At 38.8% G+C, this 16,891-nt stretch overlaps 1 protein-coding gene across 1 annotated transcript; it reads left to right on the top strand.

The window, feature by feature from the left end:
* The first annotated feature begins 10,916 nt into the window (after window positions 1-10,916).
* LOC139129246 (uncharacterized) lies at window positions 10,917-15,286 on the top strand. Its single transcript, XM_070694889.1, has 6 exons — window positions 10,917-11,388; window positions 11,985-12,512; window positions 12,812-13,014; window positions 13,404-13,683; window positions 14,045-14,255; window positions 14,929-15,286. The coding sequence occupies exons 1-6, from the start codon at window positions 10,917-10,919 to the stop codon at window positions 15,284-15,286; spliced, it is 2,052 nt and encodes a 683-aa protein (XP_070550990.1).
* Window positions 15,287-16,891: the final 1,605 nt, after the last annotated feature.

Here is a 16,891-nt window from a genome sequence, read left to right as displayed (position 1 = left end):
TATCAGAAAGGTTTGCCATCGATATCGCCACAGCAGTTACACATGGGATACTTCCCTTTTCGTCATCGTTCATTCAAATGACAAATGTGTGGAGTCAGTAGATGACTGCCTAACTTGTGATAGTATTTGGTAGCCAGTATCAGACAGTTTGTGTTCGTGTCGGCTGCACAGACGATCTGCCCTCTTGCGAGTTCGACTTTGTGAAAAAAAAGATATGACCTGCGACCAAAATTGCTTATTTGACACATAACCAGGAGACCTGCATTACATTTTGCACCGGTATATCATGAAGAAAATAGTGATAGGTCAGGCAATGGCAAGTCATGCAGGGCTCTGATTCATTGCTCCATTGTCTCAAGGTGTAAATAGCCATATGTCATTAACAACAATCAGGAGGAACCCCTTGAATGTATAAACAAAAGCGGTTTTCTTGCTTCAGTCACTGTTGCTAGAAAGTTTAACTGAAAATAGACTTTTTAAGTCTGCAATTTACATCAAATTCTTGTAAACTTGTTTTCTTTTAAAAGTTGATTGAACGCATTGTCATGGAGTTGCACCCGAAATCACATTTGCAGGATCGCTGTCAGCCCTACTGCACTATGGATACAAAAGGAATGTCATAAATTTGAAAGATTTTTGTGATGCATAGAAATTATCAGTGAAGTTTGTGTGTGTGTGTGTTCCTGGACGTACCACAGATACGTCCATGGAGTGTCTGGCCGTCCTGATAATGGCAGCCATGACACAGCTGAAAAGGCCAGCGTCGACAAAGATAAAATAATAGGTGTGAAAGGGATTATCAGGCCGTCCTGTACCCTTACATCCATGACTGCACAGACTCCACTTCTAGTGCATTCTACAACTTTTAAGAACGTCTACACTCAAAAAAGTAACTTGAGTAGTTTTGCGTGAAATAAAGATGACCGTGATAGCCGTATGCAAAGTATGCACTGATAAGTTTTTAGTCTAAAGTAGTGAACTTTGAAGGGCAAGTTAACCAAAGCACCAGTGTTGGTGAATTATAGTACATGAACATGGTTAAGCAGAACCATCATGACACATGTACGACAATTTTACTTAGCTGAACTTTGATGTTTGGTTATATTTGCAGGGCACCTAACAGCCATAAGCGACAAAATCTGCCTTTATAATCTTCCTTTGAAGATATAGATGTAATCGATAGTGATGCAGCTTAGCCCATGTCAAATTTTGAAATCACAATGAAATATGTAACCCTGGAAATTATTATAGAGGAGCATAGTGTTGAAACAACTTCAGGGGCTCTTCCATGAGTTCCAAAACACAAATGTACATGACATACAATAATTGCATAGTCAAACCAAGGAAATGTTCTTTTTAACACTGTCTCCCGACACTGAATGAATCCATGAAGTGTAATTTATGAACCTTGTCTGGGAAACAAAACTTTGAAACAACATCACAAGACAAACTGAGGTTGCTGAGTTTGTTGCAAATTGTGTAATTAAAGATGAAACAAGCTTCTGTTCTGATAACATGTTCCAGATTACATGACATGCTCAAAAACCACATTTTATCTTTTACTAAAATTGAACGAAACTATTTTCCGAACAACATACAGTGTGCAAGAAAACCATTGCTTTTTTTCAAAAATTGTAGCATAATATTATTTTTGCGTAATTGTACTGTCCAAATACACAAACATGACCCCCAACAGATCACTAGCATGTGATTCCAAACATTTAACAAATTCACCGCTCTCCCCTGTAATGAATCTAGCAAGTATGTTATTGTTATTCAATCACCGTAATTCAAATGACATAATCCAGCGGGGACTCCATGTATGTCATCAGTGATGACTTCTAGATCAAGTACCGAAAGATTAACTTTTAATCCATACTATTACTGGCACACATACACAGTCACATCAATCTTTGATTTGGGTGATTCCCCAGCGTAACATGCCCTCTTTTTAGTTCAATATATGTATATGTTACAAGGCACTGTAGGTCAAGGCTGCATGATACAAAAATATTTCTATCTTCAATATTCCATCCTAATTTGACAGATGTAATATTCTAACCTATAGATCCTACTGTATTAGTTCTCGGCCAACGTACAAAGACTTGGTCCATTCGCTAAAACGCATAATTGCCATTCGCTAAAGCGAATAATTGATGACATGTTTTGCAAAATTATTATTGGAAGCACGACCATACTCCATGTGTCTGGGAGGTACATTGATTTTACAGTCTCTCCTAACAAAAACAGGAATATTTAGTCAATAACATAGGCAATGAATCAGTGAAAAAACATTTTGGTCTTCATATTTGTATATTTAGGCATAAACATGTCAGTTTGATGTACAACAGTACATAGATGACCTGTTTCTTCAATAAGGGAGCATTCAGTTATACAGCCGGGGTAAGCCAGCACAATTTGAAGGGGGATGCGGTTCACCTTAAATTTGAAAATTGCAAAGGGGAGGTCATGTATTTTTCAAACAGCATTGGGGTCAGTCAATTTTCTTATTATAAGTAGTTGTCCTGTTAAAAAGAAGTTTTAGTGTTCAAAAATATTCTGGGAGATAAAATGATTCGCATGATTTCACTCTTGGTAGTCATTTAACTGTAAATCTAAACAAAAGTATAATTATCTGTCACATGAACATCTTGCTGTTGAAACTCTGAGACTTGTCTTATTGTAAATCGAGCTCATGGAGGGCAATGAACAATTTCTATTACTTACGTATTAGAGATATAGCAACTTTTGTCAGGGAAAATATTTAAGTGACCTGTATACCACTAGTACCATGAAAAGTGAAATAGGTTTAGTTGAAATTCAAATATCACAACTGTTGTCCACATCTGAATCTTCAAACACCGTAATTTAATCAAATACATTTGTATCAATTGTCAAACACCTCAGAAAGCACCGATTGTGTTTAAGACTAAAAGATTCCGTCGTGTGCGGGCGCTCCGGCGCACTGCGACCTGCGACCCTTTACCAGGTAGGTCGCAATGCACCGAACGCTCGCATGCAACGGAATCTTTCAGTCTAATTGTGTTTGTGAATTATTCATAGTTTTCTCATAGACTCCAATGTATAGTGAATCAACATTTCAGTGAAATTCAGAAATCAAATTTCTTGCATACATATCAACTTTTAACCATTCTTGTCTAGTGAAGTTACTTTAAAATGAATTATCAAATGTCTATAAATACACGGATTTAAACAAAAACAAACAAAATTGATGATGTACAGTCCTGATGATTTATTCTGTGTATCATTATTTCCAGGAACTGAAATACATACAATCTGGGCTATCCAAGGACTAGCATCAAGCTGAAGACATTTTGATAGTTGTGTGTGTTTCTTCTGAGGATAGCGAACATGACAGAAGTTGCAAGGGTGGTGCCTTTATTCGGAGACTCTTGCCATGGGATAGAGAAAGAAGTGAAACTGCATATGGAAAAACACATGCATCAAAGGAAATGCATATTGAGGCTACCTTGCATTAGGGCCTGGTATCAATCAGATCAGAGCCTGACAGACACATGACAATACCAGCAGCATTGACAACTCATTACAGGACAATGTTTAATGTATAAGCATATTTTATACATTTTCTTGATTCTGCCAAAGGCTTAGTGATGTATTTTTTAGTTTCGAACAAAGACCACTCAACTTTTGAATTTTGTTAACCAGACAGAGGCTGTTACTCATGAAAGTCCAACTGGGAACACTTTCTATATGTTATTACACTGACTGAGTTATAATCAGTGATTAAGCTGAATACCCAAAGCTGTACATGTGTGAATATGTGGACTGTACTCGACGGATTACTGGCTGAGTTATAAGACCAATAATTCTGTCTTAGTCTCTTCAGTGGCCATATTTGATATTTCATGAACAATGTGTTAAAAATGAGGTGCATCTTTGCAAACAAATTTTACAGATTAAGTACACCAACTTACAACTACAGTTATTTTTGGCAACACTGTAGCTTTATGTACATGCAATGTGCTTGAATCTTAGCTCGAGTCTAGGTTGTAATCAAAATATTTGTATGGCAATTTTCAATGATATGGCAGAACTCATTATCATGTGTGATCTGTAATAGATACTAGCAATGCAACACAAAACAGAGCTAAATGTGGAGTCTTTTTTCTACTTAGACATCCAAACACCCGGTACATCCAATTTATTTTAAATCTTAGAGAACAATGGATTTATTATTTATTTGTTATAACTAAAGCCATAATTGCTGTGTAAAGTGAGTCAAGTTAAATCAGTTCTCAGATACTTGGTTGACACTTCAATATTGCATCTGAGAAGAAAACAATAAGTGTATTTTTTGTTTTTCACATGAAGTATATTGCTTGTATTTTTGAGGAGTTTTGAGGAATTGTGTATTTTTTGTCCCATGTGATTTCCTATTTAACTATTTTAAATAAACAATTTAAACCGATACCTCTTCTATGATCTTGCTTTGGTAGATATGTGTGTATGTTAGATGGGTTAAATGTGCAAAGTAGTTAATACAACAATGATATTAATGAAGTTAATGAGTGCAGAACTACAGTACAATAGGTGCAAAAACAGAACAATCAGGTTCATATTTGGACCTACAAGATCCAAATTACAGAAGATTGAATATGTTTCTTTATGTTTGTGCATAAAGATGTATAAATACAAATCAGGTTGATGACAAATGTGAATCTTTATGCATCTGTAATGTCCTGCATAAAGGTGATTAAATTTAGTCAGCCATTAAACCCTTTTATGCACAAGCATAAAGGTGCATAAAGTTCCATCTTTATGCTGCATAAAGATGATTACAGATCATCTTTATGCAACTTTATGTCACCTTTATGCTGCGCATAAATCTAGATTTTCATCTTGTGCAGTCATAAACTTTATGAGATGATCCCAGGTTATCACAGCTTTGTTGTATCGCATTGCGACGAGTGAGGATATGGACCGCATCGATAGAGTGGAAGACGAGTATGATGCGGCCTGCATCTTCGCCATTGGCAATAAGACTCAACCATGCGGCTGCGAAAGACATATTTCTCAATAGTTAAAAGATTGACTAGCTTAATATTACACTGTACTATGTGTGTAACTATTCTTCTTTTTAACGTAGCGCACTAATATCATAATATCATCAGTTTCCACAACAGCTGATCGCGGTCATTTACAGTCAGTGTGACAAAGTAACGGCCATGCGTCGGCAAACAAATACCCTGATATTTACTGAAGTTACACAGTTCAATGGAATCAATTTACCCCTACTAGAGGAATACGCATGTATTACATTGGCATCATTGGCAACGTTGTACTCATGCTTAAATACGATGGTTTCAATCGGGTTCGAACTCACAACGTACGGTACCCAATCACCTAGCGGAGAAGCCACAGACAAAACCGCTCGGCCAAATCCCCAATCTCAAAAAGATTGGTTCAATAACCGAGCTTAAAGTTGTTACAATTCTGACTGCGCCCTCTCCACATGCTGTAGAGTTCGTGAAGCACTCACGCTCGTACACACACTATCATACATCGCACACAAACTTTATCGAAGTGACGCAATGAATACATCGCTTAAACTGGTAGAAGACAGCCTCGGGGACAATTTTTTCCACAAGCAGAACAATACAGCTAACGTGACGATGAGGGGAAAATACAGCTCATAGCAGATCAGATCGCGATAGGCAATATTAATTGGTTTTCCAAAATCATACACTTGAAGGTCAATAACTCTCTTAATTTAGTCTTTATTTGGTTCTTATTGTAGCAAGACGAAACAACTTATATCGACATTACAAAATATTATGCATCTTGTATTTAGATATGATGAATTTATGGTTTTTGATGAGTCTAGAAGGCCTATAGAATTTTGGTACCACCGCAAAAGTGTTGAACTAATTCCCATTCAAACAAATGCATTATACCCAACCATTGCCGAAGAGAAAATCCGTCATTTACCTGTCCTCATTACATGTCTTAGGGCCAAACCCATTGTAAACAGAAATGTTGCCATATTGATATACAGTAGTAGCGAGTGATGATGATACCCGAGAAGAATAAACAGTGTTCGTCCTGGTTGTTCTGGGCTAGGCTTGGTTATGTCTGGTTGCTGGCAGCCGATGTGGTAGTGTTAAGTTTTACTATGAACAATCTTGCCAGTTATCTTCCATATAACCTCTGTCTCACTGATTTTAGTACTGAATAGGCTTTATCTTATCGTCAATGTTCCCCTTTAAAATAAAGCAGTTTTGGCAGGAAAAGCTCTGGTTTGCAGGATAAATTGATAGAAAGCGGTGCCTTAAGGTGAAATCATAGAAGGAATAATAATAAAGAATCTTGTAAGAAAATGTTCAACTACTGACAAGTGGCACAAGTATATGCTAACAATACAGTGTACTGGGCACCCGGGGAGCTGTGACTGCACGGAACATATGTAGGGGAAGTGGCATATTACTCAACAATAAGGGTAAGCAAGTTATTTGAAATCATCCGTCATGACACACAATTTACTGCAAAAGATATTAAGATATGAAGTTAAGCTTACAGTTTTTCTCATGACTTTTTTCAGAAACACTAAAAAGGTGGCTACCACGGTTGATTGAGGGTATCTTATTAACGAAAATTTAACCTGCCTAACCTTATTACTCATATTTCAGATGCAAGTGCATCAAGAAAGATAACATACAGGGTATGCTTTCTTAACCTCAAGGCAGTAAGACAGTTCATCTTTTGCCTAAAAACAATAATTAGATAACACAACACAGGGGATATATGTTAGCTTTTCAAAATTTGATTTTAAATAGTAGGTAGTAAGTAAAAAACAGTGATTTTCAAAACCGAAATTTGAATCACAAATCATCTCTGAACAATGGGGATATATCAGTTTTTGCACATCAGTTATAGTCTATTGTCTATGAACAATCGTCTTCGCCATAATTCAACAGGGAAATCCAATCTTTCGGAATATACCAAACTTAATTTATTGTACGTGGTGTTTAAGGTGTTTAAAATTGCTCTTACTTGCTACAAGCTCCACGTTTCAGAGATACAAGTATGCAGGTGTGTGTATATGCCAGAGAGCTAACAGGAAAAAACAACTCGAGTAAAAAATACAGCATCCAGAGAATTTCCCAACTTTCAAGTTGTACAATTTGTTAACATTTTCACTTTAGTGTTGACGATTGTGAATGCGTATACAGCTAGCGAATGCTTGTACAGCCCTGCGGTCAAAGGTACCAACCACATGAACAGAATGACAATTTCGCCGTTTTTTCAAGTATAATGAATAGGGTGTTGCACAAGATGGGCTTTTGCAAAAAAATCGTTCAGGAGTGAGAGAGACCAGGTTTAAGGAAGACGTCAAAATAAGCAACCAGACTATAAATCTTGGCTTCTAATTTTGCAAATTATGTCACCCGCTCTTCATTCGGTCATCACCAAATCCTTTATTAAACATGCCTTGGAGAAGAATAACGTTTACGTGCAGCAATCAATGATAGAATTATTGATGATGACGAAGACGTTGGTAAGGGCTCTCAACACTTTTACCCTTGTGAGCTCTAAACAGGCATTCCTTTGACGCTAATGTCCAAGAAACCCGCTATGCATTTAGAATACAGGTTTAATGCTTGGTGAAACTTCTAGGATCGGCAAAGTTGTCGTCGTTGATAATAGCGGCTCCTAAGCTACTCACAATTAGCGTAACCAAGGCAGCGGTGTTTAATTCAACCATTCCCTAAGTATGCTCGATCAGCCTTCTGAGGATGGTAGGTGTTGCTTTTGAGAGGAACAGAGCCCGAAAGTGAGTTCTTTTTGTGGTGCCAGGAGCTCATTGCAGGCAACGGATACATATTTTCCTTACTCCTTGTTGAATTAATGCTGACAAGTCGTAAATTTATAAGACCATTCAAAACATACTAGTGGTCGACGATGCGAAAGGTTTCCAAATATTCTAAAGAAATGTTAACATGATAAATGTATAAATTTTATTAGTGTAATGGACTTGTTCTACTCTCTTTGCCATAAAATATCATCTATCATCTTAATTAATCAGACAATAGAGTGCTTCTCTTAATGATAAAAAAGATAAATAAATCCACTTAAAATGTTTGCAATGATTTTTGAAAAAAGACACTGTTAATATCATTAATATGATGGTGTATTCTTCTTTATGTCAAGTAAAATAAGCAGCCACATTATCAGATTATTATATTTTTTTTCACAGTAAAACTGGACGGAGGTGACACCCTCTTGAATATCACGAGGGGAATACTTTTGAAAGCGAGAAAATAGAGCATTGAACTCATGTGTCCTTTTTTATGTAGCCATGCCATGGGTACGGAAAAACATTTGTAACATTAGGGGGGAAGTGGGGTAAGTGGGCTGTTAGGGCAAGTCGGCCACTTTGTAGTGGACAAATTACTGTTCTGTACGTAAACAACGGTTCTAATTAGCACGGTATGAGCATTTTTGAAAATATACCTTAATTTCGGTTAATAACAATAAAAGTTTGATAAAAATATATTGTCAACTTATGTAAAAATGTATTTTAACTTTCTCGTTGCTAACATTGCTTCCTTTAATAGGTGCTGTCATAGACAGTTTGGGCCGTTGACTGAAAAGCAATAAAGGCATTACAGTTACAGTGTTTAACCATGTTTGTGACTCACTCAGTGTATTAACGTGACATCCTGGAGAGTTCAGACTAAAAGTACACAACACAATTCCAGATAACACCAATTAACACAACAGAGCAGACGGAAGGGGTCTCAATTGTAAAATTCATCAATGTGATAGGTGTATTCTTCTCTTCGTACAGTAAAACAAGCATCATGATCATAATTAGATAATGAAATGCTTTCTTACACAGTACAACATCGACAGACGAGGTGACACTTTTTCGAATATTATTGGGTAAAAGCATATGTGAAAGCAAAAACATAGACTACGGGACTCATGCGATCTTCGACCTTTTATGTTGGCAAAGCATAGCTACAAAGAAATCTGTGTCACATTTGTTGATTAAAAGCCAACAATGCAAGCCAAAACCTTATACTGTTGTCGCTCACTTTATTAGGTGGTCCAAACTTTTAAGCGCTTTCTTGCATTGAATTGCGGCGATGAGAGGGTGCGCACCGCATCAACGGGGTCCCGTCGAAGACGAGTATGATGCAACCCGTATCTTCACAAGTGACAATTCTGCACAACCAAGTGTTGGCAATAACACGAGATGACTTATTTTTCATACACAGTATTCTTAATTAAGGTGAATAAATTAAAATACAGATTGACTTGCCCGAAATTTCTTATTCTTTCGCTGTTTTGGCGCATTGATATCACGAAGTCATGAACCTAGTCTAAAACAATTCAATGAGTAGGATACATTGGCGGTATGACAGGTATTGTTATCAACTTCGACTCCATGACCCGCATTTGCTGAATTAAATACACTATGCACCATAAAAAAGTACAAACGTTTCCTGAAAAGTCCCTGGGGAAAATGAGATGCCGCCTTGGCAACGTTTATAAAGGCGCAGCCTTGGCGTCATCACACTTCGTGAATATTTATATTGATAAAATTCGTATCCATTCGATCAGTCTATGGTATTTTTTGGCACAGCCGATTATGTACACACATAAGAATAAAATTCCACAACAGTCCAGGACGTCTATCATTGTAGAAACTTTGTACGTCCTTGTCACAAAGTATCAAAAGTGTGTGGTTTTGTCTGTGTTATATGTGTCTTGTCTCTTGTCATTCTGATTGGTGGTTATAGCAGTCAGGTCTAAGTACGTGTATATAGAGGTGGTTAGATAGTTAGTGCTGATTGCACAACTTTCTGATGAGAGCTCTGAGACAACTAATGAATATTCGGGTCACCGGCCAGAACAATGGACAATGGGGCAGTGAGAACAATGACTATGAATTAATTATCCTAGCGGATGAATAGTCCAGTAGGTGGAATTGTGCACCTGGGTTGGCATATATAAAGGCTCCAGTCAGTAGCAGGGGGAGAACGAATTACACTGAGGAACTGACAACACCAGGATGATACATACCTGTGCGACCATGTGCCTGAAAATGAGCCTACAAAATGAGTGAAACCACACTACTGACCACGCTAAACTCTGCTTGACATGGACTCTGAGAGACACTGTGAGCAAGCCTGAACATTGAGACGCTTGTGTGCAACCGTGTGATATTGAAATGCCACGGACTCGACAGCCTGAAACAAGCCATTAGCAAGAGTAGGGCAAGTTGTATAAAACCACCATCTATTTGTAACTCGTTACATGTTTTATGTCCTTGTGTTGCCTCCACGGTTTTATGTTGTGTCGTGTCGTTCTATTTTCTGATATATATCATACATAAGTGCACCTTGTTGTCTGCTTAGCAGTCACGATACTGGTGACTGTCTCTTTATGATATTTTGTGTGCTATAGTACCATATGCATATGATTTGAGCTTCAGAAATAAATACGCTCATAAACTCGGAAACCTGTTTGTCTTGATTTTACACTTTCACTGGGGGTCCCAAAGAGTAAAAGAACCCAGTCACAAAGGTTTGAGTAGGCGACTTCTGCACCATCGGGAAAACAACACAAGCCTTGTGACATATTTGGTGGCAGCGGTGGGATTGGCTATTCACTGTTAATTTAAATTTGGCAGATATTTGTATGACATTTGACAACACGTGGAAAATCACTTGTTGTAAAAAAGTTTACGAAAGGGGACCAAATTATCCAATCTTTTGTGAAAGTGTGAAACGTGAAATCAAGACAGGTTCCCAATTTAACAATGGATATAGTTGCGCTTAAGCAAGTTGGAATAGAAATTGGATTAGAGGGCCAAGAGCTTGCTGAATTTATAAAAGAGCAACAAGAGATCGCACGTGACGAAAGGCATGCAAAACGAGAGGCTGAAAAAAGAGAAACTGAACTTGCTTTACAAACTTTGGATTTTGAAAGACAAAAGTTATCAGAACAAGAAAAGACAAGAGAGTTTGAATTTGAAAATAGCAGCTTCTGAAGACAAAAAGGATTTTCCAACTATTCAATCTGGTACTAGCAAAGCTAGAGTTCCAAAATTGCCCGAATTTAATGATGGAAAGGATGACATGGATGCGTACTTGGTACGGTTTGAATTGTTTGCTAGGAGTCAAGAATGGGAACCGTGTACATGGGCTGTTTGTCTTAGTGCACTGTTAACTGGCAAGGCACTGTCTGTGTATACTTGTATGCCTGTGGATGATGCTATGGTGTACGAGAAAGTGAAAGCAGCATTGTTGCATAGGTATGATTTAAATGAAGAAGGGTTCAGAAGGAAATTTCGCATAGCAAAGCAGCAGGGAAATGAAACTGCGACCAAAATTTGTTGTTAGACTTCAAAATTACTAAAATGGATTGAAATGTCCAATGTGGTGCAATCATTTGAAGGGCTACAAGATCTCATCATGCGGGAACAATTTCTGAATACCTGTTCACCAGAGCATGCTTTATTTTTGCATGAAAGAGCACCGTCCGACATCCAAGAAATGGTCAAATTAGCAGATCGACATAGAGTTGCTAGACAAATTACATCTAACAAGAAAGGCCAGGGGAGTTCAAATAATAATTTCCGAGTCCTAGGGGTTACTCCAGTAAACAATCTCAAGAAGGTCAGGATGAAAAGAAAGAATCAAGGAAATGTTTCAAGTGTGGTAAAGTTGGTCATCCAATTGCTCAATGCAAGAGTCAGGGATTTAATCGTCAGTCTGTAAAGACTGCTGCCTTAAAAGTGGAAGTAGACAGTGACGAAACTTCCATATCAACTGACTCCCTAGTTAAGCAGGTATCAGCAACATGTGTAATGTAGAAAGAACCAGAAAAGGGCAGGCATCCATGTTTAAGTGATAAGGACAAAGTAGTTTTGAAATGTGGTCACGAATTGCCTATAGTCAACGTTGCCAGCATTTCACGTCCTTATTCAACAGTTTGTGGTATGCCAGTTGTTGAAGGCATCATCAATGATGTCAAGATAAAAGTACTGCGTGATAGTGGATGTAGTGGTGTGGTGGTGAGGAGTGATTTGGTGAAATCTACTCAGCTAACGGGGGAGGTCCGGACTTGTGTAATGATAGACGGTACCTGTAGGAGAGCCCCAGTGGCCAGACTAAATATTAGCACACCCTACTATCAAGGTGAGGTTGATGCATTGTGTATGCAGACACCGATATATGACTTAATCATAGGGAATATTGACGGAGCTAGAGAGCCCGGAAATCCTAATCCCAGTTTGTGTGTGAACCATGAGAGTTCTGATGCAAGTGTGCATGAAACAAATGATGGGATTGAAGTGGTACAAGCTGTGCAGACTAGAGCTCAGGTAATAGCCCAGGGGAAGCCAGCTCACCCTATGATAGTGTCAGAGTGTGGAAAGGAAATAGTTACTATAGAAGTGCTCAAAGAAGCACAACAGACTGACCCAAGCTTGAAACAAGTTCGAGATTTGGTGAAGTCAGGTAAGGAGAGAGTGAGTGGTGCGAGTAACTTGTCCCGTTTTATTATGAGCAAAGGGTTGATTTATAGGGAATTTCAATCGCCAAAGATAGAACAGGGACGGATGTTCACACAGTTAGTGGTGCCCAAGAAATTTTGCAATGAAGTAATGAGGCTTGGACATGACTCTGTGCTAGCTGGCCACTTAGGTGCAAAGAAAACTTCTGATAAAGTTCTTACACAATTCTATTGGCCAGGTATACATGATGATATCGCACGGTATTGTTGATCATGTGATGGGTGTCACTGAACATTTCCAAAGGGAAAGGTTGGTATGTTGCCACTGGGGAAATGCCACTACTTGACACCCCTTTCAAGAGGGTGGCTGTTGATTTGATAGGACCTATAGACCCAGTGACAGACAAGGGGAACCGTTATATTCTAACAGTTGTTGATTATGCGACCCGTTATCCTGAAGCAGTGCCTCTGAAAAGAATTACAACTGAAGTTGTGGCCGAGGCATTGGTAGGAATATATAGTAGAGTAGGAGTACCAGAAGGCATTTTGTCTGACTTAGGCAAGCAATTTGTGTCGGATGTCATGAAAGAGGTTAATCGGCTGTTGTCGATCAAGCAATTGACTACAACGCCATATCACCTAGCATGCAATGGGTTAGTTGAACGATTTATTGGAACATTAAAATCTATGCTCAGAAAAAATGTGTACAGAGCGTCCTAAAGATTGGGATCGGTATATGGACAACTCTTATTTGCATACAGGGAAGCCCCACAGGAAAGCTTAGGGTTCTCACCATTTGAGCTCTTATATGGACGCACAGTCAGGGGACCCATGGCAATATTGAGACAATTGTGGACAGGGGAAACAACTCCGCCTGATGTACATCTACATATCAGTATGTACTTGACCTGAGGGAAAGACTGGAGGAAACTTGCAAATTAGCCCGTAAGGAATTGCTGAAATCACAGTTCAGGTACAAGTATCATTTTGATAAGAAAACTAAAGAGAGGCATTTTAAAGTAGGAGAAAGGGTGCTATTGTTACTTCCTACAGAACATGACAAACTCAAAATGCAGTGGCAGGGTCCATATGTTGTCAAAGAAAAAGTTGGTCCAATGGACTATCGTTTGGAGATAAAGAACAAACTAAAGCTGTATCAGGCTAACTTGTTAAAAAGTATGAAGAGCGTAAACAAGCACTGGACAAATATAATTTTGTTAAATCAGGTGTAATGCAGAGTGTTTGCGTCAGAGTAATTGAGAGTGGGGAAGATGAGCATGGGGTAGATGGTGATCAGTGGTATGTGGACGAGTTGATAGAAACTACTCCAACAATAGGGAAAGAGAGCATGGAAGATGTGCATGTGAATAAAGAGTTACGTACTGAACAAGTGAGAGAAGTAAGACAATATCTAAGGAGATTTATGAACACATTGACTGATATTCAAGGCAAATCAAATGTAGGAGAACATGACATAAAATTAATTTCAGATGATCCAATAAGATCAAACCATATCCACTTCCTTCTGCCTCTCAAGATGCTGTGCGCAGGGAGGTTGAAAGTATGTTAGAGATGGGAGTGATTGAACCGTCAGATTCTCCATATGCATCGCCCATCGTGCTTATTAATAAAAAACATGGTACAATAAGATTCTGTATCGTCTTTAGAAAGCTGAACAAAGTCACTACATTTGACGCAGAACCAATGCCAAATTCAGAGGAACTTTTCACCCGACTAACAGGAAGCAGGTACTTTACCAAATTAGATCTATCAAAAGGGTATTGGCAAATCCCTATGGCTGAAATCCAAAGGAAAAGACAGCTTTTCTCACCCCTCAAGGATTATACCAATTTCGGTTTATGCCTTTTGGCCTTGTAAATTCACCTGTGACCTTTAGTCGGCTTATGAGGAAAGTTCTGAAGGGATTGGAAGGAAGAGTTGAGAATATCATAGATGACATACTGGTACATAGTAAAACTTGGAAGGAGCATATTGATACTATAATTGAGGTTTTCAATCGTCTTGAGCAGGCAGGTTTAACTGCAAAGCCAAGCAAATGCTTTGTTGGATACCATAGTCTAGAGTTCGTAGGTCATTTGGTGGGACGAGGGCAATTGCAAATGGTGCCTCAAAAGGTTCACGCCCTCTTGGAAACAGAACGTCCATACACAGTTAAGCAAGTCAGATCATTCTTGGGAATGGCAAGTTATTATAGAAAGTTTATACCAAACTTTGCCACAATTGCAGCACCTTTAAGCGACCTAACAAGGAAAGGTCAACCTAAATTGGTTAACTGGGGAGAGCCTCAGGAGAAGGCATTTAGGCATTTACTGATTTGAAGGGCGCCCTTAGTTGTTACCCTGTGTTGAGATTTCCAAATTTCACAAAGACCTTCATTCTGAAAACCGATGCATCTGACAGTGGACTGGGGGCGGTGGTCTTACAGGAACATGAGGGAGGAAAATTTCCAGTGGTTTATGCTAGCCGCAAATTGCTTAGATGGGAAACTGCATATTCTGTGATAGAGAAAGAATGTTTGGCGTTAGTATGGGGAATACGTAAATTCCAACAATATCTCTATGGCAAAGAGTTCCTGATTGAGACTGACCACCAGCCACTTATCTTCCTGAACCGTGCTAAAGTATCAAATGGTCGACTTATGCGATGGGCTTTGTACCTGCAGTCCTTTCGTTACAGGATTGTTGCCATAAAGGGTACAGACAATGTCGAAGCAGACTATTTGAGCAGAAGCACAACAAAGTCAGATGAGGTTAACTGAATGTTTAACAGTTCAAGTGAAATACAACAGTTAATTCACTGTTTCAGTACAGATACTTGTGATTGAAGTATTAAGACGAAAAGAGTTTCATCTTAAAAGGGGGAGTAGTGTCACAAAGTATCAAAAGTGTGTGGTTTTGTCTGTGTTATATGTGTCTTGTCTCTTGTCATTCTGATTGGTGGTTATAGCAGTCAGGTCTATGTACGTGTATATAGAGGTGGTGAGATAGTTAGTGCTGATTGTATAACTTTCTGATGAGAGCTCTGAGACAACTTATGAATATTCGGGTCACCGGCCAGAACAATAGACAGTGGAGCAGTGAGAACAATGACTATGAATTAATTATCCTAGCGGATGAATAGTACAGTAGGTGGAATTGTGCACCTGGGTTGGCATATATAAAGGCTCCAGTCAGTAGCAGGGAGGAGAACGAATTACACTGAGGAACTGATAACACCAGAATGATATACACCTGACTGGAAGGCCTGTGCGACCATGTGCCTGAAACTGAGCCTACAAGATGAGTGAAACCACACTACTGACCACACTAAACTCCGCTGGACATGGACTCTGAGAGACACTGTGAGCAAGCCTGAACATTGAGACACTGTGTGCAACCGTGTGATATTGAACTGCCAAGGACTCGACAGCCTGCAACAAGCCATTAGCAAGAGTAGGGCAAGTTGTGTGAAACCACCACCCGTTTGTAACTCGTTACATGTTCTATGTCCTTGTGTTGCCTCTACGGTTTTATGTTGTGTCGTGTCGTTCTATTTTCTGATATATTTCATACATACAGTGCACCTTGTTGTCTGCTTAGCAGTCACGATACTGGTGACTGTCTCTTTATGATATTTTGTGTGCTATAGTACCATATGCATATGATTTGAGCTTCAGAAATAAATACGCTCATAAACTCGGAAACCTGTTTGTCTTGATTTTACACTTTCACTGGGGGTCCCAAAGAGAAAAGAACCCAGTCACAAAGGTTTGAGTAGGCAGACTTCTGCACCATCGGGAAAACAACCAAGCCTTGTGACAGTCCTAAGCTCAAGAACAGTTGCATGCAGCCGTTATATTATTGGGGAGATAATAGCAACATGAAAAACACAGAAGTTAAGGCACTCACTCTCCCACGTCAGTGAATAGCCTGCGAACATTCGCCGGGAGAAATAAACAGAGTATAGTCCCAAACTCTTTTAAGACAACACGACTTTAATTCTTACTCCTCTGAGCTAAAAACTGTTAAGCGTTCCACACATATATTCTTGAATATAAATCAAATTATACATTCCATGGTTATTTACATGAAACCAACAAAGTCATTATATTATGCCATGTTAAGTAGGATATCATATTTTATCACATGAACTGGCTCGTATCACCACCTGTGTGACGTACACCAGCACAGATAAGAAATCCATATTACCCTGTTGTACGTCATCAACCGGAACTTTCTTCCTGCAATGATCCCGTTCATAAATGCACGCCGCGACACAGACATATTTGTCGTGATCGATGCCTTGCTTTCAAGGCATTTTTACAAAAACGGTGACCAATGAATTCAGACATGGAAACATAGAAGGCATGTCCAACGAAATTTTG

The sequence above is a fragment of the Ptychodera flava genome, chromosome 3, assembly GCF_041260155.1.
Source record: "Ptychodera flava strain L36383 chromosome 3, AS_Pfla_20210202, whole genome shotgun sequence".
Taxonomy (NCBI): Eukaryota; Metazoa; Hemichordata; class Enteropneusta; family Ptychoderidae; genus Ptychodera; species Ptychodera flava.
Note: the sequence above shows the minus strand (reverse complement) of the source record. Positions and strands in the feature narration are given on the sequence as shown.

Excerpts from the sequence above, each read along its gene's own strand:
- LOC139129246 (XM_070694889.1), top strand. The coding sequence starts at position 10,917 with ATGCAAAACGAGAGGCTGAAAAAAGAGAAACTGAACTTGCTTTACAAA. Across the intron at positions 12,513-12,811 it reads TCGAGATTTGGTGAAGTCAG|GGAAAGGTTGGTATGTTGCC; the intron begins GTAAGGAGAGAG and ends ACATTTCCAAAG. Across the intron at positions 13,684-14,044 it reads TCAGGCTAACTTGTTAAAAA|ATGCTGTGCGCAGGGAGGTT; the intron begins GTATGAAGAGCG and ends CTGCCTCTCAAG.